Here is a 26,014-nt window from a genome sequence, read left to right as displayed (position 1 = left end):
AGCTGGTGGTCAGAGGCAGGAAAGGAGACCATCTCCCCTCCAGCAGCAGCTACCCACTAGAACAGTTCACCAGGAACTGTCAAATCACAGGGTGAGCTCAGCTAACAAGCATCCAGGAATCAGGGTTTGAAGCTTCAGGCTGCAGATAAAATCATTTGCTAGAGGCTAAAGCAGGAGGTGACATTTAACACAACTATCTTAAGCATCTACTCAATTCAGACCCATGAGATAAGGAGGAAACAAACAGCCCATCTGCACTCTATCTCCTCACCTCCTGAATAAAAGGCTGAACTGCATTCACCCAAGAGCTTGGCACTGGCACTCACACCTGCCCTCAGGGAAGATGGTAAGGGCAAGACAAGGAGATGCTTTTCCCAAACACCTCCCCAGTGCCTTGAGGGACTTCCCCCACTTGCCCAGCACCAGCTTTGCTTCATATTCCTGTTGCCTCTGTCTGAAAACTCCAGAAACCATTACAGCTTTTGCACCCTGCTTTACTGTTCTCTTCCTGGCAATCAATACAGATGTACGAAGGCAGCTCATGAAGTCACAACCTTTCCTCCTACTCACCCTATGCCAACAGATACAGATCCAAAAATTATGGGAATCATATCACAGAATCGTTTTGGTTGGAAGGGACCTCAAAGATCACCTAGTTCCAACCCCCTGCCATGGGCAGGGACACCTATCACTAGACCAGGTTGCCCAAAGCCCCATCCAACCTGGCCTTGAACAATTCCAGGGATGGGGAACTCTTCTTACTCTTGGCTTCTCCTCACCAAAGAGGCTTGCAAGTCATTTTCATAGAAGCCTTGACTTGAGAGCTGAAGCAGGTATAGAAATCTGCCCTGTGGCAGACTAATACCAAGACAACATGACCGTACACGCTCCTACCCGCGGGGCTCCTCTCCAGCTGAGGTTAAAACAACCATCATGGAACACCGAATGTCCGCAGGGCTGGGAGTTTCATCAGGACAGACCTGTGCAGACGAAGCCCTCCAAGAGCAGAACTGCAAGGAATGAGATGGATGGCAGCATTTAGGCAGAGGTTTGGGCTACTTTAAACCCCTCTGCAGTTACATTCTGCCTCCTTCAGAACAACCTACCCTACCCAAAGTTAGGAGTAAAAATAAGCTTAATTTCAAGTTTATCCACACAAATAAACTGTGTTGGAGAGGAGCTCTGTGGAGAAGGACCTGGGGGTCCTGGTTGATGACAGGTTGGCCATGAGCCAGCAGTGTGCTCTGGTGGTTAATAGAGCCAATGGGATCCTGGGGGGCATCAAAAGACCGTGGTCAGCAGGTCAAAGGAGGTGATCCTCCCCCTCTACTCTGCCCTGGTCAGGCCCCACCTGGAGTATTGTGTCCAGTTCTGGGCTCCCTGGGATAAAACAGACAGGGATCTCCTGGAGACAGTCCAGAGGAGGCTACAAAGATGGCCTGGAGCATCTCCCCTATGAGGAAAGGCTGAGTGACCTGGGGCTGTTCAGCCTGGAGAAAAAACGACTGAGAGGGGATCTGATCAATGTTTGTAAATATCTCAAGTGGGGGACACAGGGGGAAATGGCCAGCCTCTTCTCAGTGATCTGTGGGGACAGGACAAGGGGCAATGGCCTCAAGCTGGAGCACAGGAAGTTCCACACCAACATGCGGAAGAACTTTTTCCCAGTGAGGATGACAGAGCCCTGGGACAGGCTGCCCAGGGGGGTGTGGAGTCTCCTCCTCTGGAGATATTCAAGACCCATCTGGACACCGACGTGTGTGACCTGTCCTAGGGAACCTGCTTTGGCAGGGGGGGTTGGACCCGACGGTCTCTGGAGGTCCCTTCCACCTCCTACAATTCTGTGAAATGGTAGGAAAATTTGCTTCAAATCAAAGAGCAATCTCTTAGTAAAGAAGAACTAAAAGCCCACTTTAGTATTAAATTCACCATATTTCATCCATTTAACATACCCATACATCAGGTTTTCTTTTTTCCAGAAAACAAACAAGGAGAAAAGCTACTGGACAGTAGAGAAACAACCATTTAGAAGATGTGTGACCACAGACCTTGGAAGCAGAAGGTTTTAAAGGTAAAACAACCTTCTGTGGAAAATTAAAAAAGCAGTTTTCCTTCAGAATTTGATCATTTTTGGGTTCTTTACAATTTCTTTAAAGAAAAACCCCAGTGCTTACATTATGAGGTACCAAAAGAGCTCAAGTTATAGAAACACATGCTGTATTTGTGGTTATGGACCTATTAATGGTCCCACCAAAACCAGACCTTGGCTTTGAGTTTATGATGTGCTTGTAAAGCTCTGCCACGGGACAAAGCTTTGTAAAACACGGCTGCTCCTCACGCAGGGCTACTTAAACAACTGTTCTACAAGATCTGTTTGGTTGGTTGAAGATGCAAAGAAAGACAAGATTAAAGGACTAGGATGCTTACTTGGGTGCTTCCAAATTAAAACCAGATTGGTTTGCAACCCTCCTGTTACAGATAGAACCATAAAATCACATTAATTGTCTTGGTTGGAAAGGACCTTTTCGATCATCAAGTCCAACCATCACCCTAACCTGCCATACACTACTAAACCATGTCCCTCAGCACCATATCTAAATGTCTTTTAAATACCTCCTGGGATGGAGGCTCCACCACTTTGCTGGGCAGCCTGTTCCAATGCCAAGTTATCCTCTCTAGGAAGAAGTTTTTCCTAATATCCAATCTAAACTTCCCCTGGCATAACTTGACCCCCTTTCCTCTTACGACTAGGGGGAAAAGGTCAGTCCCCATGTCTCCACAACCTCCTGATAGGCAGCTGTAGAGAGCAATTAGACCTCCCCTCAACCTCCTCTTCTCCAACACCCTCTTCTCCAGATGTCAGTTTAAAAGATCAGCTTTAGTCATCCTGGTATTGCACAGACGAGTAACATGCTACTATAGAGCAGAAACAAGTTACACTTAACTATAAGACAGGAGGTTTAGACTAGATATAATGAAGACATATTTTATCATGAGGAAGCAGAGCAAGACACTGGAACAGACTGCTCAGAGATGGTTTAGATGGCCCATTGTTGGAAGTCTTCAAGGTCAGGATGGATGGGACTTTGGGCACTCTGATCTAGTGAAAGATGATGCTGAAGACTAATGGTGTAAAATAACTTGTTTCTACATGAAGCTTCATGCCAGCTGTCCCTTTGAGATTCCAAGAGTAAAGACTACTGTTCTCCAAATGCTGACACTTTACAAGAACCACATTTCTCAGTACTGTCAAGATTTCTTCTAAGCTCGGGGAGCTGAGTGGAGTAAACCAAACTTGGCCTGCTGATATTTAGCAGCTCTGACAAGATAATGCAGTCGTTACCAGAGTACAATGCGTGTTATCACCTGGATAGTTTGTTCTACTGCAGCACTTGAGGTTTAGGAAAGTTTATAAGGGAGACAGTTAAGTGAGATGAGAAGAAAAAGCTTTTCAAAGAACCCAAACCAACCCCAACAGCACTTCAGAGTTCCTCGAATTATGAGAAACCACTGTTGACCTCTTGTGTGCTGCTTCATCTTTCTACAGTTCCAGTTTGGGTATCTGCCACTTGAATTACCGAGGTACCAGTTACATTAGGGAAGTATAATCTAAGTCGGGTTTTTTCTCACCCCACCCCCCACCCCCCCCAAAATGGTGAGATAAGGAACTGAATCCTTCTAAATCCTTCCCCTTTTACTCCACACTGGTGAGGGGCACTGGGAGCATGAGAAACATGGGAAAGCCCAGAAAAGGACCAGGCCCAGAGAAGGAAAGGCTCAGGGGAATCTCGCTGGTGTATAAATATCTACTGGGGGGAGTAAAGATGGAGCTGGGCTGCCCAGTGGTGCCCAGTGAGGACAGGAGGCAATGGGCACAAAGTGACAAACAGCAGCTCCCAATCACATGTAAGAGAAAGTTTTTGTGTTACACAGGTGACCCCTGCAATGAGTTGCCCAGAGAGACTGTCACATACTCTGACCTGGCTGGTCCTGTGTGGAGCCAGCAGTTGGACTCAATGATCCTTATGGGTCCCTTCCAACTCAGGAGATTCTGTGATTCCATGACTGTGGAAGCTCCATCCAAGGAGATACTCATATGTCAAGCAGAACAGCCCTAAACAACCTGCTGTAGCTGACCCTGCTCTGAGCAGGGGTGTTAGACCAAACTATCTCCACAGGTGCCTACCAACCTCAGCTATTTTATGATTTGGTGATTAAGACCAAATTAAGAATTTATTTCACACCCTAAATTCCCTGGAATTATCCATCACACATCTCACATCTAACAGTCAACACCTCCTGAATTTCAAGCCCAATCCATTTTCACAGTCTGGATTAAATCCCACCATAGACAAGTTAATCTTTGCAAGGTGAGCTATCTCAGCCTGGCAGAAAGTAAGTACAATTTTACCTACGCTCCCCCTGACAAAGCTGCTTCTTCAAGACCTCTTAAAGGTCTTTTCCAGCCTTGTGATTCTGTGATTCTTTCAGGAGTCTGTGTGAAGAGTCAGCAACATTGCTGACTTTTGGTATGCCACCTCCTGACACACACATTATATGTATAAATATATATATTTTTTTATTAGGTCCCAATGTTTGCCGTTGCATATAAAGCACATGACTCACTAAAATTCTTCTCAGCAGTATTTAAAGGACATGTTTCTTCTAAGAATCACAGCATGTCCAACTCCATGATGATGGCCATGTGGCATAGTGGCATGCTTGGAGTGCCTGGTTATGGCAACAGTCCCGTTCCTCAAAGACCAGACAGAACAGAACAGCGTGAAGAGCAAAGTGAGCAAAGCAGCACCCCCAGAACAGACATATATATACACACACACATATATATATTTATATACATGTCACAGGAATGAATGGGCAAACACATTATATATCAACAAGGGTTTGTGTTTACCCGATGTTAAAATCTTGTTACTCACTTAATGATGCAGATTTAAGGATGAAACTTGGAGACAACAGTTAGCTTTGTGACTTCAGATAAGGGACAAACAGAAAGGCTGCTAGGGGTCTGGAGAACAGGTCTTATGAGAAAAGGCTGAGGGAGCTGGGGCTGTTTGGCCTAGAGAAGAGGAGGCTGAGGGGAGACCTTACCATACTCTACAGCTACCTGAGAAGCGGCTGTAGTGAGGTGGGTGTTGGTCTATTCTCCTTAGTGACCAACAACAGCACAACAGGAAACGGTCTCAAGTTGCACCAGGGGAGGTTCAGATTGGCAATTAGGAGATATTTCTTCACCAGAAGAGTGTGAAGCACAGGAACAGGCTGCCCATGGAGGTGGGGGAGTCACCATCCCTGGGAGTGTTTAAAAACCAGGCAAACAAGGCACTTGGGGAGCTGGTTTCATGGTTATGGTGGTGTAGGGATAATGGTTGGACAGGATGATCTTGAAGGTCTTTTCCAACCTTGATGATTCTCTGAAAAGAGTCAACTTCATCTTCACTTTTGCTTTCAGAAACAGCCATTAATTTCAGCTGTTTCCCTAAGTCACCTTGGAAAGTCCCTGTTTATTTCCAACTGAGTTTATTTTGCTTGTTCTCCTTTCAGCCAACACTGATAATTCAAAAGCAAAGCTAAAAAAAAGCAGTAGAGCTTTGTTCACCACAGACACCTTGCAGCTACATCCCCTCTTCCTGCAGTATTTGCTGTGACTGTATCCAAGAATCCATTTATTTTCCTGCCTCTTCTCTGGTCGCTCCTCCCAACCCCAGTAACTGCTCCCTCCACACCACTCTAAGTACTTTATTTGTAGTCAGAAGCACTTACCAAGGCCTCTGGGTCAAAGTATAAAGCAGCCACGCCAGCCACATTAAAACTACTTCAAAATTCAGTTCTTGGTATCTCTTCTAGTCTAAATTAATGCACCAAATATTTCAGTGTATCGATGTGCAAAGGAAGGACGCCTGGGACTGGCAATTCCTCTGAGCACTCCTCCCCCTCAGTGAATACTGATCATTGCCTAAAGAGTTGCTAACTCCATAGATTAACAGAATGTTCTGGGTTGGAAGGGACCCCAAAGACCATAGAGCTCCAACCCCCCTGCCACATACAGGGACACCAACCTCCAGGCCTGGACCTACACAAGGCTGCCCAGGGCCACATCCAACCTGGCCTTGAACACCTCCAGGGACGGGGCATCCACCACCTCTCTGGGCAGCCTGTTCCAGCCCCTCACCACTCTCTCTGTAAACAACTTCCCCCTAATCTAATCTAAACCTTCTCTCCATGTCTCAGAACAGTTCAGAGCAGAAATGCAGTTGTCCTTTCTTCGCAGAGCTGAGCAGATTAGAGAGATACTAGAAGATCAACATAAAAAGCTAGTAGAGGCCAAAGCCAAAACAAGTTTAGCAATGCAAGCGGCAGAGCTGGGAACATCCATGTCAACTGTATCAGTGTTTTAGAGATTAAACTTTCAGCAGAACACAGAGAACTCACAGAAAGGGTGAGCTGTAAGACCCATATGAAGCAAAGCAACAGGCCGGCCTTGGACCTCTAAAAACAAGGCAAGAGTTGCTCAGCAAAAAATCAGAAACAGTCACTGTTTCTGTAACCTGCCACTTGGGTGTAGAATAAGAATAAAAACTTTGGAAAAGGCCACTAAGATCATCAAGTCCAACTGTAAACCAAACACCACCATGTCAACTGACACTGGAGTGCCACATCTATGCATTTTTTGAACATCTCCAGTGACCGTGACTCCACCACTGCCCTGGGCAGCCTGGTCCAATGCCTGACCACTCTTTCAGTGCAGAAATTTTTCCTCATGCCCAATCTAAACCTCCCCTGATGCAACTTGAGACTGTCTCCTCTTGTCCTATCGCTACTTATTTGGGTGACTGAATCGCTAGTTATTTGGGTGACTGACCCCCACCCCACTACAATCCCACAACCTGCTTTCAAGTAGTTGTAGAAAGTAACTGGCTTCCTTTTCTCCAGGCTAAACAAGCCCAGTTCCTTCAGCCATTCCTCTCAAGACTTGTGCTCTAAACCCTTCACCAGCTTCACTGCCCTTCTTTTGACCTGCTCCAGCACCTCCATGTCCTGAAACTGAACACAGCACTTGAGGTGCAGCCTCACCAGTGCTGAGTCCAGGGGGATGAAGGGTGGGTTCCCTGAAACTTTTCTCTATCTGCTGGACTATACATATGATCAAGCAGCAATTTGAAGTTACCAAGATGTGGTGCACCCTGTTCATCCTGTGACCCTGAAAACAGTATCCATCCTTCTCACAGATTCCCACAGGATTATGTCCTGACATATCTTAAACACTCAATTTAACCCAATTCTATTGTACCACATTGCATAATCTGCACCACCAGCAATTCCCTTTGGAGTTGGCACCAATTTCTATTTTTAATATTAAAAAGTTTAATAATGGGGAAACATCAGCTGTGTTGGGAATAGAAATTAAAAAAATCAATGTCTGGTATGCTTTAATTAGAACAAGGTATCCAGCTAGATTCTTGCTTCATTTCTCAACAGCACTCTGAACCTTCAACTGTGGTCCCTTGGTACCGCTGAAATCCAAGTAAACACTAATCACCCCTTACATCATCTGGTGCTGATCTTCCAAATTAATCTAGCAAGGTCCAGAGAACTACAGTGATGCAGTTTTTAAAGAGCAACACAGAAATCAGAAAGTAAAAATTCATAGTTGCTTTAAAAAAATTCCCTTTGAACCAGAGAATGACAGAATTGTAGGGGTTGGAAGGGACCTCAAGAGATCATCAAGTCCAACCCCCAGAAGATGCACTCCCGGTTGGCAGCAGCCCTACCTAAGAACATCAGAACAAAAGAATGAAGCACACCATATAAATTCAATTAACCTTTTCTTATACTACGTAGTGCAATATTGCTCTATGAATCACAGAATCACGAGGTTGGGAAAGACCTTTAAGATCATCAAGTCCAACTGTTCCTGTCCTATGCTAAACCATATCCCTAAGTACCTCATCTACCCTTTTCTTAAACACATCCAGGGATGGTGACTCAAGTCCCTTGTCCTATCTCCTGTCACCTGGATGAAGAGACCAACACCCACCTCTCTACACCCTCCTGTCAGGTAGTTGTAGGCGGTGAGATAAGGTCTCCCCTCAGCCTCCTCTTCTCCAGGCTGAACACCCCCAGTTCTCTCAGCCACTCCTCATATGATTTGCTCTCCAGCCCCTTCCCCAGCCTGGTTGCTCTTCTCTGGACTCACTCCAGGACCTCAATGTCCTTCTTATGGTGAGGAGCCCAGAACTGGACACAGTAAATATGGAGGCCCCACATCGCACAAGGTCTTCATCTAAGCAGATTTAGAAGTAAATAGAAGCAGTGGATATTTATTGTCTTTCTAAAATACTAAAAGCAGAAAAATAAAGTAGAACCAATGAATTTCTCAGAAATTAAGAATTAAGGGAAATAAGGGACTGTGGCTCCGCGCTATCACAGCCAAACACATGTGGGTTTGGCCCCTATTTCCCCATAAAGCTGCTTTCCCAGCTTCATGTCCTGCATCCAGCTCTGCCAGGACATGGAGCTGTTGGAGCGAGTCCATAGTACCCCACAAAAATGGTCAGATAGCTGAAGCACCTCTGCTGTGAAGACAGGCTGAGAGAGCTGGGCTTGTTCAGCCTGGAGAAGAGAAGGCTCCAGGGAGATCTTACTGCAGCCTTCTAGTACCTGAAGGGGCTACAGGAAGGCTGGAAATGGAATGTTTATCAGGGAGTAGAGTGACAGGACAAGGGGAAACAGGTTTAAACTAAAAATAAGGTAGATCCAGATTAGGTATTAGCAAGAAATTCTTCATTCTGAGGATGGTGAGGTACTGGAACAGGTATTTCCAAGCCCTTCACCTGCCTTGTAGACCTTCTCTGGACACGCTCAAGCATCTCAATGTCCTTTTTATGAAAAACAACTTTTTACTTTGACTTCACTGAAATTAAAAGTGTTCTTTTTGTAACAGATGTAAAAAGATTGTACATAACATACTGACTGTAAGACAGACATAAATTAGTAATTAGTAAGTGACTGATGTAAAATCATTCATGTACTTCCTGACAGTGAAGGAACAGAAGCAATTTATCTTGCAGCAATTTCCCAGTTTGAAATGTTTGGAAACTGGACGATTAACTGCTGCTAGAGCATCCAGAGAGAAAAGTATCTTCTTAAAAAAATATTAATCAATCTGATGTTTTACAACATGCAACTTGATGATGGTACTGGAAGACGTATGTGAGGAACCAGGTACAGAAAGCTTACCTGTTCCCAAAAGCGTATGAGAACTTCACATCTCTAGAACCTTTATAATTAAAATTATTAAAGCTTAAGGCTTGTCCTGACTTTGGGTTCAGATCAGACAGTGCATGAGCTGAAGGCCTGGAAGGCACAGTCTGAAAGGGGAAAAAAAAAGTCTAATTAGAAGTTTACTCAAAAGGAAATGGTAATTGTTGAAGAAGCTGAGGGTTTACTAACAGATTAGAGAGCAGCTCTGGTACAAGAGGAGGTTTTATCCTTTGAGACCTTCTTACCAATGAAATTCTTAATTCCAATCATTTGGAAAGGGCAGACGTTGATGAAATTCCTTGAGAACAGGACTGACAAGGAAGGCTGTTGGCTCTGATACAGGCCAAGCTGTGATGAGCACCTGGAATTTGCACTAAAACCAACAAAGCATCTGATAGTTCACTATCTGATAGTTCACTATCATGGCACCATCTATGCATCTTCAGTCAGGGATCAGAATTTAAAGAGGTGCTAGAAACACCCCATGATCTGTTAAAACTAGCACCTTTTTTTTGGCTAGAAACCATTTGAAGACAGGATAGAACAAGAAACTAATATGAAATTTACAGGAAAAAGATTAATTTAAATATCAAGCACAGCAAGGCCCCCTGGTCCAGGGAGGGGACTGACCTGCTCTGCACTGCACTGGTGCAGCTTCAACGGCCTCACTGGGTGCAGTTTTGGGCACCACAGTACAATAGGGACACAAAAATATTGGAGAACATCCAGAGGAGGGCAACAAGGATGGGGAAGGGTCTGGAGAGGAAGCCTTATGAGGAGAGGCTGAAGTCCCTTGGTTTGTTCAGCCTGGAGAACAGGAGGCTGAGGAGAGACCTCATCATGATCTGTGGCTTCCTGATGAGGGGGAGTGAAGGGCCAGGTGCTGATCTCCTTTCTTTGGGGACCAGTGATAGAACCCAAGGGATCAGTATGAAACTGTGACAGGGAAGGTTTAGGTTGGATGTTAGGAAGAGGTTCAGTACTGAGAGGGTGGTCAGGCACTGGCACAGGCTCCCCAGAGAAGTGGTCACAGCACTGAGATTAACTGAGTTCAAGAGGCATCTGGACAATGCACTCAGTCCCATGCTCTGACTTGTCTGGTCCTGTGTGGAGCCAGGAGATGGACTCATTGACCCTTATGGGTCCCTTTGAACTCAGGAGATTCTCTGAAAACGTGCCTTGCACAGCCAATGGCAGCATAAGGACACTAAACCTTTAATTATCTCCTATGGTTTTTTAGATGTCAAAGTGCAGTTGAAAGATGCTCAGCATTTGTCTGAAACGTTTCTGTTACATTTTCATCAGCTGTGGAGCATTTCACTGAGCAAATGAAGGTTCACAGATAACAGGCATTTGAAGAGGAAAAACTCATTCAAATGCAGCTGCATTCATCTCTCATTGCTACTCGAAGAACGATGGACACTGAAAAAAGGCAATCAGAGAAGTGAAGAGCAAAAAGCAGAGCTTGGCAGGCTTCCAGATATTTCTGTTCCACCTGAAGAAGGAGGAAGTGCCCTTGTGGGACACAATGTCCATACTACTTTCCTGTCAGTCTTTGTCAGATGTGGTGCCAACATCCCTTGTACACAAGTCGAGACACTAAGAGTTAATGAGATTTGTTCTGAAGAAATAAACTGCAGATTATTTTCACTCTCCAGAAGGAAATAAGTTTTCCCCCTTGAAAGAGTGAACAAAAGAATATTTTGCCAATATAACTGTGAGTACAGAGAGACACACGGGATGAGATTGTGCCCTGTACTCGGTACTCAACATCAGGAGGTGGTTGGGCCCCTCTACTCAGCATTGGTGAGGCTGCACTTCGAGTGCTGTGTCCAGTTCTGGGCTCCTCACCATAAGAAGGGCATTGAGGTCCTGGAGTGAGTCCAGAGAAGGGCAACCAGGATGGGGAAGGGGCTGGAGGGCAAATCATATGAGGAACGGCTGAGGGAGCTGGGGATGTTCAGCCTGGAGAAGAGGAGGCTGAGGGGAGACCTTATCACCACCTACAACTACCTGAAAGGAGGTTGTAGAGAGGTGGGTGATGGTCTCTTCAGCCAGGTGACAGGAGATGGGACAAGGGGAAATGGCACAAAGCTGCACCAGGGCAGGGTCAGATTAGATGTTAGGGAAAAATTCTTTACTGAAAGAGTTGTGAGGGCCTGGAACAGGCTGCCCAGGGAGGGGGTTGAGTCACGGTCCCTGGATGCATTTAAAAGGCAGTTAAGATGAGGTACTTAGGGATATGGTTTAGCACAGGACAGGAACGGTTGGACTTGATGATCTTAAAGGTCTTTTCCAACCTTGTGATTCTGTGATACTGAGGTTTACCCCTTTCAGGTAAACAAAAAAGAACATACACAGAGAGACAACACCACCTTCCCACCCCCCACCCCCCAAGCCATTATCTTTCATTTACTGTAAAAATACCTATTTAGAAACTCTGAGGAGCAACAAATTCCCATTCATTAATGTACAACACTGAGTCCTCATTGAGGATGTCAGTGAACCAGTCTTAGAATGTCCCCATTTCACTCTTGTTCTTTTCCCAGCAAGATCTTCAGTTGCAGGGACTGTTTCACCACCAAACTTCATAGCAAGATAGACCCAAAAAGGTTGCTGGGGTAAGGAAAAACCCTTCAGAAAAATATGTTGTTGTTTCTTCACTGCAAAAGTGGCAGCACAGCCTTCCCCATTTACCCACTTATTTTAACTATTCTCTACACCAAGCTCTTGCTAAAGATCACTTTCAAGATTTCTCCATCAAGATTCTACAGTCAACTCAAATTGTGGAAGACTTTCCTCACCCCCAACCTCAGGTTGATATTTTTTAAACTAGACAGTTGAAAAGTCTTCCTATTTTCACAAAATCATAGAATGGCTTAGGCTGGAAGTGACTTCACAGATCACCTAGTTCCAACCCCCTGCCATGGGCAGGGACACCCTCACTAGACCAGGCTGCCCAAAGCCTCATCCAACCTGGCCTTACAACGCCTCTAGAGATGGAGCCTTAATTAAAGGCAACTTGCAGCTCCAACATTTCAGACAGGAAGACAACTGATGGCAAAACCACACAAAAATCTTGTTTCGGTTTCTCTTCAGATTTACACTGGATGTTACTTGTTAAGAACAGCAAGAACAGACCAGTTATTCTAACAGTATTTAAAATGAGGACTTATGACACGTGCCTGCCTTTATTTCATCTTCTCACCTTCAAAAGACTTCATATTAAAAAATCACCTGCAATTAGAGTTGTTGGTTTTATCCAGAAGAAAAATGTCTGGGAAAAGGACCAAATCCTCCAATCCTCATGAGTTTAACAATGGCAATTGTTCTGTTAGGTTCATTTTGAACTGATCAGATGCTGCTGCACAGTGTGTACTCCGTTTGAAATATACAGATTTCCTTTGCTGCTTGATTTTACATCACAAGGCATAACAGAGGTATGTACAAACACAAGGTATTTACAAAGAAATTCATTTGTAAAGGGTCTGTGAGTTCTTCCAGGGCATCTTGTAGGCAAGGTTTCAATTCCCTGTTTGTTGCTTTTATCACAACAAAGATCAGAGACAGATGTACCAAATTACTTGAGGGATATTCTTAAGTACGTGATGTTTTGACAGAAAACTCTGAACTTTGAAAAATCAAGGGTTTATAACATTTATATAACCCACTCTTCCAGGCTAAATAAAACAGTTCACTGTGACAGAACAAACAGCATCTCTGTGGCCCGGAAGGAGTGAGAAGGGAAAGTAGGCACAGCAACAAGCCTAAAAATCCAGTGCCAAGTTACACCATACCCCCAAAGTCAAAGAAAATATATGCCATAATTAAAAAAAAAAGAATAAATCAACAGCTTGAAGCGTTTGGGATCCATCCTTCATCAGTTTGGGCTTAATTTTGCCAAGCCAGACCTATGGATTTCCAAGACAACAATCAATTTGAATACACCCGGATATTTACGTCCAGGTGATAAGCACCAGAATATCTACGTGCACACAAGGAAGGAGGAAGCACACAGGACCTGGCCCTACAAACCTGTAAAAAACCTGTCTCAAAGGACACATTTTATGAGTGGTTTTATTGCATCACAGTGGGTTGACTGTCCTTGTGAGAAGAGCAGCTTACATCCTAGCTACTGCCTGCTCCGGGAAGTCTTTTTCCCATCGGACTATAAGAACAAGAAAGCATTTTTATTTCCAACAGAGCTGGAGCAGTATTAATCCTCTGTGCGCAGATTGGATGGAAGGGGCAAGGAAAGGCTAAGAAAAAGGAAAAAATATTATCTCCAAGAATTTTATGGTGATAAGTCATAAAAAGTTATTGGTGACCTCCTGTTTCATATGATTATTTCGGGGCTGACCCATCAGATATACGAGAGATGGAAACAAAACTCTCAATTTATGGCAATGAATAGAGTTGTTGGACCAAGATGAGGAGGCCACAAGATAATCAGGAGGCTGGAGCACCTCTCCTATGAAAACAGTCTGAAATAGCTGGGCTTGTTCAGCCTGGAGAAGAGAAGGCTCTGGGGGGGACCTTATAGCAGCCTTCCAGTACCTGAAAGGTGCCTATAAGAAAGCTGGGGAAGAACTGGTCATGAGGACATGGAGCAATGGGACAAAGGGTAATGGCTTTAAACCAGAAAAGAGGAGATTTAAGTTGGATATTAGGGAAAAGTTCTGTACTATGAGGGTGGTGGATTACTGGAACAGGTTTCCCAGAGGTCACTGGTGCTCCCTTCCAGCCTAACATGTTCTATGATTTGAAGTGTTTAACTGCATTTCTTTTCTCATCCCTTACTCTTCTTTACAGAACCCACTCTGCTTTTATTTAAATCATTGAACTAATGCTCCACAAGAAGTGAGCAGATGCTCACAGCTATTTGCATCATCCTCTTTACACTACAGCATCAACTTTCTCAAATCACATGCTACTTCCCAGGCAATGTTTAGCAACTCAATTATTTTCTACTTAACATCTAACCAGGAAACATAAAAATAAAATGTTAGCAGTTAAAAATAAAATCCTCTTCTGTAGTAGTTGTTCTTCACATACATTGTCAGTAAGCAACGTGGTTGTTGACTAGCATAGAGGAACAACTCCTCAAATGTAGCTAGATGAAATCTCAGAGTATAAAAATAATCAGGGACAGCAAAAAGCAAGAAGTAGTATTAAATTAAGAGAGTAAAACATTCTGATTAGCTGCAGTATAGTTACAGAAGTACTACATACACTTTACTTCCCCCTTTCCCTCTCATAGACAAACATTTGGTGGAAAGGGCCTGATGTAACACTGCTGAGAGGACAGCACAGCAGCACGGCTGATCCATACATGGGCTCGCTCACCAGTTCCCACAATCAGAATCATAGAGTGGTCTGGGTTGGAAGGGACCCCAAGGACCATAGAGTTCCAACCCCCCTGCCACAGGCAGGGCCACCAACCTCCAGGCCTGGATCTACACAAGGCTGCCCAGGGCCCCATCCAACCTGGCCTTGAACAGCTCCAGGGATGGGGCAGCCACCACCTCTCTGTGCAGCCTGTTCCAGCACCTCACCACTCTCTCTGGAAAGAACTTTCGCCTAATGTCCAATCTAAACCTTCCCTCCTTTAGAATCATAGGGGTTGGAAGGGACCCCAAGAGATCAAGTCCAACGCCCTGACAAAGTAGCTCCCTAGCTCATACTGCACAGGTCGGCGTCCAGACAGGTCTTGAGTATCTCCAGAGAAGGAGACTCCACCACTTCCCTGGGCAGCCTGTCCCAGGGCTCTGTCACCCTCACTTCAATCCATTCCCCCTTGTCCTGCCATTGTCTGCCCTTTTAAAAAGTTGATTCCCCTCCTGTTTCTCTGCTCTCCTCAGGCACTGGAAGGCTGCAATGAGGTCCCCCCACAGCCTTCTCTTCTCCAGGCTGAACAAGCCCAGCTCCCTCAGCCTCTCTTCGTAGGGGAGCTGCTCCAGCCCTCTAAATCATTTTCGTGGTCTCCTCTAGACCCTCCCCAATAGTTCCACATCTTTCTTGTATTGGGGCCCCCAGCTCTGGACACAGGACTCCAGCTGGGGCTTCACAAGGGCAGAACAGAGAGGGACAATCTAACCCTGTCCCTGCTGGCCACCCCACTTCAGATGGAGCCCAGGTGTCACATAGTTCAGTCGCATCTCTGGCCACACCAAGTAACCTAACCGGCTTTTCCTACAGCTTGAAGCTGGAATAATGAACGTGACCTTTTGTATATCCAGGATGTGGCTGCTTCTGATTTTAGATAATCCTTATTTCCAGCCTGGCCCCATGCACTCTCATAGCAGCCACTGCTCTCTCGCAGGACACACCAGGCACAAACAGCAGTAACTCCTTTCCCTTCACATTTCAGGAAATTTGGAGGAAAGAAATTCCAGTTTCCTTTCAGTAAGAACTTTGGTAACCCTGAGTTCAGAAAACAACCTGAAGGAGGGAACACAGGAATTATCAGGTAGCCACAGATACAGCTCGTGCTGCTGCGATACCTTGCTTTCCATCACTGTGGGATAGTGTACTTAAACTGTGGCATCTGGAGCTCTGAGAAGTGAGATGTCACAGATAGGAGCAATATTCCAAAGGAATTCTTACTGCACCTCTAGACTGACAAAAGATTTAGGTATCATTTAGATGTGCAAATCTGGCACTTCAAACATGTCCCACACCCCAGGCCAGTGCAGGTCACACAGCTCGTGTCAGTAACACCAGATCAGCACATCCCAAACCAGCAAAAAGTTTGTTCAGTGCTGGATCAAACCAGAACCTACACAAGTCCCAAAAAGCCTTTGCAGGAAAGGACAAGTAATGGGTGTTTTCCTATCCAAGCACTGATGACACCTTGTATCTGCTTCTTTAGTTTGTAAGTATTATTTATTTCAAATATGTAATATTTTACATTATATGATCTATAGTGTAAGTGTATATAAAAAATAAAAGCAGCGTGGCTGATGGAACTTAGTAGTAACAGCACAACAGTGCAAATTCCTCACTTTGAGCACCAAACTTGTGATGTCACTCTCCTACCTCTGTACAAGAGAAGCCCAGGCACTAAGAGTCCTCCCATTCTGACGGGGCAAAACCCCTTGATAGAGGAGGCAGAGCTTTAGAAACCCATGCAGAAAAGCCTACCTGTGGTACAGTTAGTTGATAAAACAGAGAAGCACCAAAGCTGTCTGTCCATCCCACATCACAGAATCACAAAGTTTTTGACCTTTAAGATCATCAAGTCCAACCATTCCTGTCCTATGCTAAACCACATCCCTAAGTACCTCATCTACTCATCTAAGTCTGTTAAACACATCCAGGGATGGTGACTCAAGCCCCTCCCTGGGCAGCCTGTTCCAGGCCCTCAAAACTCTTTCAGTAAAAAATTTTTCCCTAACATCTGATCTTGCCCTCCAGCCCCTTCCCCAGCCTGGTTGCCCTTCTCTGGACTTACTCCAGGACCTCAATGTCCTTCTTATGGTGAGGAGCCCAGAATTGGACACAGCACTCGAGGTGCAGCCTCACCAATGCCCAGTACAGGGGCACAATCACCTCCCCGGACCTACTGGCCACACTGTTTTTGATACAAGCCAGGATGCCATTGGCCTTCTTGGCCACCTGGGCACGCTGCTAACTCATATTCAGCCTGCAGTCAACCAACATCCCCAGGTCTTTCTCTGCCTGACAGCTCTCTAGCCAGTCTCCCCCAAGCCTGTAGCACTGCATGGTGCCAGAGGGCACCTTGCTCAGATAAGCTGAACAGGTTGGGGTACAAATCATCTGTTTTTTCACCATCCAAACAGTAAAAGGGGTGTAGTATCTACCACTGCCCAGCCAGCGCCATTGGGTGAAGCACACACAACCCCCTGCCAGCTCAGCAGTTCCTCTACCCTCCAGTAAAGGGCTGGGATGGGTGTCTCCAGCACACATACGCTTTCCCTTCGACAGGTACAACTATACACAACCAGAAATCAGAGGTGTTTTTAATTCATCACTTTCATTCTGCCAGCGTGACTCAAGCTGGTGCAATCAAACACCTGAATGGACAAAGAGCTGCTGTTCAAGGTGAGTGGCAATGCCAGCTGCTGGATGGGAATCGGCCAAATTGAAAAGGTTGCTTCACTCTGAAGTATCTTTGTTGCAATTCTTCAGTTTATCTTGACCAACCATCATGTCAGAGACCGGACAAAACCTCCTTTGAGTTGAACACACTAGGATTTCAGGAATATGATTCCTTCTAGTATCACCCTGTAACAGCAATGGCATTTGCTACTCAGCAATTGCAGTTGCTACTCAGCAACGAACATTGCTCAATGTTCATTATTAATTGCAGAAAGTCTATGGGAAGACCTTAAATCTTATTCCCCCTTATCTTCAGAAGCCAGCTGAGAAGCTTCAAGAATACATCCAGTTCCTTCCCATCCTCCTCCCTAGAAATAAAGGTTTAACAGGACTTCAGACCATTATTCACCCTGCAACTACTTGCAATGAAAAATTTCTTTGCTACAATAACCTTTACATGCTTATTAAGAGAGGAAAACTCAACCAGCACAGGAATCCATGACCAAATACCAGCATTAAATTAATTAGCCCAGCTTCATCAAGTAGCAGCACGGTTCAAAGGAAGAGAAGCCTGGGTTTACGGACTATTTTAAGTGGAATTGGCTTTGGCCAGGTTCTTATGGGACCTAGGGAAAAAAGCACCCAATGAAAGAACTGGGGAAGGGCTCTTCACAAGGAGATGGAGCAACAGGACAAGGGGTGATGGTTTTAAACTAGAAAAGAGGAGATTTAGGTTGGATAGTAGGAAAAAAAAAATCTTCAATACGAGGGTGGTGGATCACTGGAACAGGTTGCCCAGGGACATGATGGAAGCCACATCCCTGGTAACATTCAAGGTCAGGTTTGATGGGGCTTGGAGCGACCTGATCTGTGAGCAAGAGGTACCTGCTTACTGCAGGGGGGTTGGACTAGACAACGTCTAAAGGCTGCAAATTCTGTGATCCTATGAAAGAAAGGCATTACCATCCTTTAATCACGGGTCAGACAACCCCAGTGTATCACACACTATATGGAACACGACAGTGAAGATGATCTGCCGAAAGTATGAAGCTGCGACAGGGGAGGTGTAGTTTGGATCTTAGGAAGAGGTTCTGTACTGAGAGGGTGGTCGGGCACTGGCACAGGCTCCCCAGGGAAGTGGTCACAGCTCTGAGCTTGACTGAGCTCAAGAAGCATCTGGACAATGCCCTCAGTCCCATGCTCTGACTTGCCTGGGCCTGTGTGGAGCCAGGAGCTGGACTCGATCCTTAGGGGTTTCTTCCAACTCAGGACACCTGTGATTCTATGATCTTCAACAAGCAAAAGCTTTCCATTACTGTTTTGCATGTCCATACCTCTTCCATTTCTGAAAGGGAATTGCCACATCCCTTAGGGCTCATTCAGCTCACATTAGATGAAATCACAGAATCATAGGGGCTGGGAGGGACCTCAAGAGATCATCAGGTCCAACCCCCCTGCCAAAGCAGGTTCCTTATTACATAGCATACAGGTCAGTGTCCAGATGGGTCTTGAATATCTCCAGAGAAGGAGACTCCACACCCCCTGGGCAGCCTGTCCCAGGGCTCTGTCACCCTCACTGGGAAAAAGTTCTTCCCCATATTGGTGTGGAACTTCCTGTGCTCCAACTTGCAGCCATTGCCCCTTGTCCTGTCCCCACAGACCACTGAAAAGAGGGTGGCCATTTCCCTGTGTCCCACATTTGAACTGTCAAACTCTGAATGCAGAAGATGAGTTAAGACAATTTCCTCTGACAAAAAGAGAGGTCATCAAACTGAAGCCAAAGTTTATCTGTCAGAACGCCCTGCTCCAGTTTATTATGCTCTTCATCTGCCAATACAACACCCTCCACAGCTCTTCACTGAAGTGTTTTCAGTTGCTGTGAGTTGTACCACGTAACAGCAGAATTGAAGGTCACACACTGATTTTCTTCCTGTACTTAATCAGGATGAAGAGACTTTGGCCATGGAAAAAGCTGTTTTTCCTTAGAAGTAAAGCAAGTGACAATACTTAATTTGCAGAGTGAGTCCAATTTAAATAAATTAAAAAGAAAAAAAAAATCCCCACAAAGCAAATCCCTGGTGCTTAGTTTTATGGCTCTCAAATCATTTGCAAGGGAAGCAGTATTTTGGAAAGCAGCAGTGATGCTTGGGAGGAGTAATAAGCCCTCTCTCTTCTGGCCAAGAAACAAACCTTGGTTATGGAAGGGTTTTGTTTACAGAATATTTTCAATGAAATGACTCAGCAGGATTGTATTCCACCCAGAAATTCTTTTCCTCACATCTCTGCTAAGCTACTTTCAACATCAGAAGAGGAAACTCCAACCCTCCTTTACATATGGCAGTAAACAAAGCACTGTGTCAAGTGTTGGGCAGCCACCAGTTCACTCCAGAAGCTCAGCGATCCCCGGCCTCTAGGACCTGGCAGCACAAAATCGGCACCATCAATTCTCCAAGCGGATCCAGAAGCCGATATTCCAGCGATCCCGTTTACCCTGTAACACCACGAAGCCTTTACGAACGCTGCAGTGTTTTTATGACTCCTATAATTAAACACATTCATGATCTGTTGTACTTCAGGCTCCTTTTAATAGAACATTTACAAAGACATTTCCTTATCCCTGCCTTGTTTGCCGTGCTGGTTTATAGAACTCAACCGCTTGCATGGGCTTGCCTACCCTAATGGATAAAATTAATTTAAGATGTCAGAAGAGGGGTGGCCAGCAGGGACAGGGAGGGGATTGTCCCTCTCTGCTCTGCCCTGGTGAAGGCCCAGCTGGAGTCCTGTGTCCAGACCTGAGGCCACAATAGAAGAAAGATGGGGAACTGTTGGAGAAGGTTCAGATGAGGTCACAAAGATGATTAGAGGGCTGGAGCAGCTCCCCTACAAAGAGAGGCTGAGGGAGCTGGGCTGGTTCAGCCTAGAGAAGAGAAGGCTGCGGGGGGACCTCATTGCAGCCTTCCAGTGCCTGAAGGGAGCAGAGAAACAGGAGGGGAATCAACTTTTTAAAAGGGCAGACAATGGCAGGACAAGGGGATGGATTAAAGCTGAAGGAAGGAAGGTTTAGATTAGATATTAGGGGGAAGTTCTTTACAGAGAGAGTGGTGAGGGGCTGGAACAGGCTGCCCAGAGAGGTGGCAGATGCCCCATCCCTAGAGGTGTTGAAGGCCAGGTTGGCTGGGGCCCTGGGCAACCTTGTGTAGCTCCAGGCCTGGAGGTTGGTGTCCCTGCCTGTGACAGGGGTGTTGGAACTGTCTGATCCTTGGGGTCCATTCCAACCCAGACTATTCTATGATTCTATGTCTCTAGCTTTTAACTGACTACCATGAACAAATCCCTATCAGGTCACAAATTTAAGGATATTAGGGAGGTTTTTTCCTGGCTAATAATTAATTAAAACTGTATCTTCTTTGCTGACACACCACACTAATTTTACAAAACATGAATTTGCAACTATTCTGTTTAAGCAACACTTCAGCAAGTGGAAGGACTGAGACAAGCTGATGTGTTTCTGACAAATGTACCACCAGTGAGAAAAGCTGATTTCATTGTGATGGTCCTTCCAATAACCACTGAACATGAAGAATTGTGATGGCTAAAGCCACATTGAAAGCAGATAAAAGATCATCTTCCATATCTAAGGGTGCTAATTTCAAAGTAGTGCAGCTGTTGCCATGCTAACTGGGTAAGAAAAGGGTGCTGAACCCGTGCACATGCGCTTCAGTGTATGTATGTGCCATAAATACCTACACACCCACACAGCGTGACTGGGGATAAAGCATTTCAAACACACACTGAATCAGAAACTGAGGCCACAAACTCCTGTTGAACTTCTCAGCACAAATGCCTCATTTCTTCAATCAATGCACTGTTCTACATCACAGAATCACCTGGGTTGGAAGAGACCCTTAAGATCACTTAAGAGTCCAACCACAGCCTAACCCTGACAAGTCCACCTCTTGACCATGTCCTTAAGCACTTCATCTACATGCCTTTCAAATACCTCCAAGGATGCTGATTCCACCAACCCCTGGGCAGCCTATTCCAATGCTTGACAACCCTTTCAGTAAAAAAATTCTTCCTGATGTCAAACCTGAATCTCCCCCAACGCAGTTTTAAGCCATTTCCTCCTGTCCTATTGCTTGTCACCCAGAGAAGAAACCAACCCTGACACCTCCACAACCACCTTGGCTGCTGACTTCTAGACTTTGCCCTTCAGCCTTTTCCTCACACACGTTCAAAAGGACATTTAAAACATTTCTTTTTCCTTGCCTGAGTTTGAGTTTTTCCCAGGCAGCTCAGAATTTAACTCCAGGAGGGTTCAGGAGGTGCTACAGTTGATAAGATCCTACATCTGCATTGCACAGGCAATGCTCCCCTGGGGCTTAAACCCATCCTGTTCCTTATCTCAAGTTTTATCTTCTGTCCCACCAGTCTTTGAATAAGAAACAAATCACCCCAATGGAAATGCACTGGTGCTCTCCTAGCTGTGCACATCAATGCTGCTGCATATGCTGTACCTTACACTGAAGAAGCCCCCCTGCTTCTGCCACTCTCATTTCCACTTTTCAACACAGAGACATTTCAGGAATTGTTCCTCAACTGCCTTTGAAAATTTGTGGTTTGAGGAGCTTTATTTTCTTTCTTCTACAAAATTTCCAACAGAAAAGCAGGCACATGGGAATTGCAAAGAGGGTCTGCAAATCTCACAGCTTAAGAAGCCACTAAATTTCATTGTTAGCAAGTTAACCATGAGCCAGCAGCGTGCCCAGGAAGCCAGGAAAGCCAGCAGTGTCCTGGGGAGCATCAAGCAAGCCAGTCCAGAGAGGGGATTGACCTGCTCTGCACTGTACTGATGCAGCTTCACCAGCTTCATTGGGAGCAGTTTTGGGTGTCACAGTACAAGAGGGACATAAAAATATTGGAGAGGCTCCAGAGGAGGGTAACAAGGATGGGGAAGGGTCTGGCACACGTTTTACAAGGAGAGGCTGAAGTCCCTTGGGTTGTTCAGCCTGGAAAACAGGAGGCTGAGGGGAGACCTCATCACTGCCTGTGGCTTCCTGATGAGGGGGAGCAAAGGGACAGGTGCCCTTGGATGACCAGTGATAGAGCCTGAGGGAATGGTATGAAACTGAGACAGGGAAGGTTTAGGTTGGATGTTAGGAAGAGGTTCTGTACTGAGAGGGTGGTCGGGCACTGGCACAGGCTCCCCAGGGAAGTGGTCACAGCACCGAGCTGGGCTGAGCTCAAGAAGCATCTGGACGATGCCCTCAGTCCCATGCTCTGACTTGGCTGGTCCTGTGTGGAGCCAGGAGTTGGACTTGATGACCCTTATGGGTCCCTTCCAACTCATGAGATTCTGTGATTCTATGAAATTCATAAAGTTTAATAAAATCTTAGACAAATTTATGGTTTGGAAGGAAACAGCTGATGCTGCACATCAACTGATACAGCTAATACAGTAAGTCAACAACGGACACACAAATGACAGGCTAGATTCTTCCCAGTTGTTATGCCCTCAGAAACTGAGGGAAAAGCACCTGATGGCATTCCCAGACTTCATGAAGTGCAGGGGTGGGTGCTTTACCCTCAGTCACATCAACTGGAGCCAACTACGAAGATGCAGCAGACCACTCGTACTAACAAATGGGTTTCTTCTTTCTTAACAGACAACAGATACTGTATTTCCATGTTACATACAGTGTCTGTGGAAAACAAAAAGAAAAAGATGTATTTTTTTCTTTTTTTTTGGAAAGTATTTTATCTGCCTGTCTCTGTGGTACGAGCAACTTTCCTTACTCATTTTCCACCACTATCCCTAAAAAATAGACTGAATATTTACGCAGAAGAACTTTTTCCCAGTGAGGGTGACAGAGCCCTGGGACAGGCTGCCCAGGGGGTGTGGAGTCTCCTTCTCTGGAGATATTCCAGTCCCATCTGGACGTCGACCTGTGTGACCTGTCCTAGGGACCCTGCTTTGGCAGGGGGGTTGGACCTGATGATCTCTGGAGGTGCCTTCCAACCCCTACAATTCTGTGACCATTCAAGTATTTCTGTTAGCAAAACAATAAAGACTTATTAGATGGAGATGAAGAAGAAACAGTACTCACTTTTCTGTTTTCATGGAATCATTAAGGTTGGAAAACACCTCCAAGATCATCTAGTCCAACCATCCCCTTACACCTATATTACTCACTGGTTTGTACCCAACTATTCTGCTTATACTCAACAGATCACCAGCAGGTCCTGTCTGAACACACCTCCAGAAGCAGCACGATCATCAGTAGAAAGAAAACATTTAACCTGGGATTGCTTATCACTTTAAGAGATGATTGCAACATTCACAGAGTGCAATAAATAGGATAAAAACTCCTTCCTAGTTGATTAAGTAAGTTTCACAATGTGTTTGGGTTTTTTCTTATTTTTTTTTTAAATCAGTTTAAGGTTTTGGACTGAATTGGGCTCAGTTATCTTAAGACAGTATAGATCTTTTCATGGAAATCTGAACAGTTGAATTAAAGAACCATGCTCACCCTTCACTACTTACAGGACATAAAAACTAACATCAGGTCAGAGTGATTAAACAGAGCTTTCTCATGGAAGATAATCAAGGAACTTCCTCCTCCTTGGGGTGGATAATTCACAGCTATTCAGCAGAGCTGTCTGGCTCTACTTAACTCTTACATTTCTTTCACCAAGGTATTTTGTAAACTTAAAATGGGACACACACCATGGTGAAACTCAGGGAAAAAAGGCCAGCAGTAAAAGTATCATCATGATGATATACCCAGTGCCTTTCAATACGATCACTCACCATACACAAAAAAATTGGTAAAATTTAAAGCAACTCCCCAGTCTACTGATCAAGTCAGAAAGAAAACACCCCTGTATGATACTGGGACAAATTTCAGTATTTAGCTGGAAGACAAGCACTGTTCTCTCAGTCCCCAAAGCTGTAACCAAGCTCAAGGCTGTTTATTCCCCAACAATCAGAGATTTTAAATTTCAAATTACTTACAGGAGGGCAGCAGGAAGCAGCCAGAAATACCTGTCTTCTATCGGTACTGAAGTACCACAGACTTGCTTGCTGAGAAGAAATATGCCAGTAAACAACATACACACTTTTCCTTCATCTGACCATCAAAAAGTTCTCAAACCTGGAAGGTGCAGGTTCAGACTAAACAGCTGAGTTCAGTAATGCTACTGTAGGACCGACTTTGGCATAAAGAGGAGGTAAAACCTGGCTTGTATCATACACAGATTACATGAATACTTTATAAAGCAAGCAAGTGTTATTGCTTCCTTTAATGCAGTCCTACAGACTGAATTGGCTGCCATCAGGTCACCCAGCATCGCTAAGATTAACGATTTCAGATTTGAAAACACTAAAGAAGAAAAAGGAAGCACACTCTATACAAACACAACCCCCCTGAAACATTTCAAAGAACCCACATTTGCTATGAGATCACCCTGAACACACACAAAGCTCAACCTGTCACATTCAAACAGAGTCTGGACCATTTAGAAAGACATTATAGATAAAACATATTCATCAAGATCACATTTTTAAGGCATTACAAAATACTTAAGTTATATCACCTTTTTTTTGCTGCAGGTAACCCTAAAGCTTTGCTAGAAAAGCCCAAGAGCAGGAATAAAGCTATCCAGACTAAACATATCATTACTATATTACCTTTCTTTGACTGCAGATATCTCACAGCCCTTATCAAAGTAGGCCAGATCCGTTTCATTTCCCTAAGGTTAAGCTGGTGAACAGTACACAGAGTATTCATCAACTAAGGAACGGCCACCATTCAACGACAAATATAGCACAAGCTATTTCTCATCTGTCCTAATTCTGATGGGTTTTTTTGGAGGCTGAGGTGCAGCTTTTTCTAGAAATCGCTACAGTTGGCAACCTGGAAGGTGCTGGTGCCTTTGTCCTCTTATGCAACTCCCAGCATCCCCCTTCTTCCCCCAATGGGAATAAAAAGACATTATGGACCTGTTCTCCATTCTGAGACAGAAGAGGCAAGATGAGGAAAGTTCCCACAAGTTATGTCCTGAGAACACTTCACAGGCAACCAGGGGAAGAGGGAAGGGTTGTTTTTCATTCACTTTAATTGCTGGAGTTTGGGGGGGTGGGGGAGGGAAATCGATACCTTGATCATGGCCCAACACACCCATCTTCTGGAAGCAGCTAGTCCTGCTGTAGTCACCCCCCAGCACAGGAGCAAACTGATACCCCCCAGTACTAACGAGCCTCAACACCAGATGCCATCAACCTGCTTTTTCTTTAAAAAAGCTTTTTCTTCCTTGCTTTTAAAAGTTACTTTCTGGGAAGCAGCTTCATTGTGACCCACAGAATTGCCTCAGATGAAGCCCAGCTTCATCCAATCCTTCCATTACCCCACTTACGACACACTGCAGTAGGCATCACTATTACCCTCCTCGTGACATGGAAGCTTTAGTAAAAGCGAAGCACAGCTTTGGTTTAGCTTTGTTTCCAGCTACCTCTATGCACTATTTAACCATAACTCCCAGTGAGTCAGACCCTGAACTTCGTGAGACCTTATCAGGACATGTAGTGTCCAAGTTCTGTGATTCCTTGGTTTAACGTTAATTTTACTACGTGTAGCAAATACCAGTGGAGCCTGAACACTGCTAGTGT

At 45.0% G+C, this 26,014-nt stretch overlaps 1 protein-coding gene across 1 annotated transcript in view; it reads right to left on the bottom strand.

Moving 5' to 3' along the window:
* The window catches only part of PTK2 (protein tyrosine kinase 2), a gene marked incomplete at its 5' end in the record, with an annotated part of 172,637 nt that extends 147,501 nt beyond the window's left edge, over nt 1-25,136 (bottom strand). The window contains one exon of the mRNA XM_084260376.1: nt 25,037-25,136. Within this exon, the coding sequence (XP_084116502.1) occupies nt 25,037-25,136 (100 nt within the window). The remainder of the gene's footprint in view (nt 1-25,036) is intronic.
* Nucleotides 25,137-26,014: the final 878 nt, after the last annotated feature.

This window comes from Gallinula chloropus (assembly GCF_964237585.1).
Source record: "Gallinula chloropus genome assembly, chromosome: 2".
Classification (NCBI taxonomy): Eukaryota; Metazoa; Chordata; class Aves; order Gruiformes; family Rallidae; genus Gallinula; species Gallinula chloropus.
Note: the sequence above shows the minus strand (reverse complement) of the source record. Positions and strands in the feature narration are given on the sequence as shown.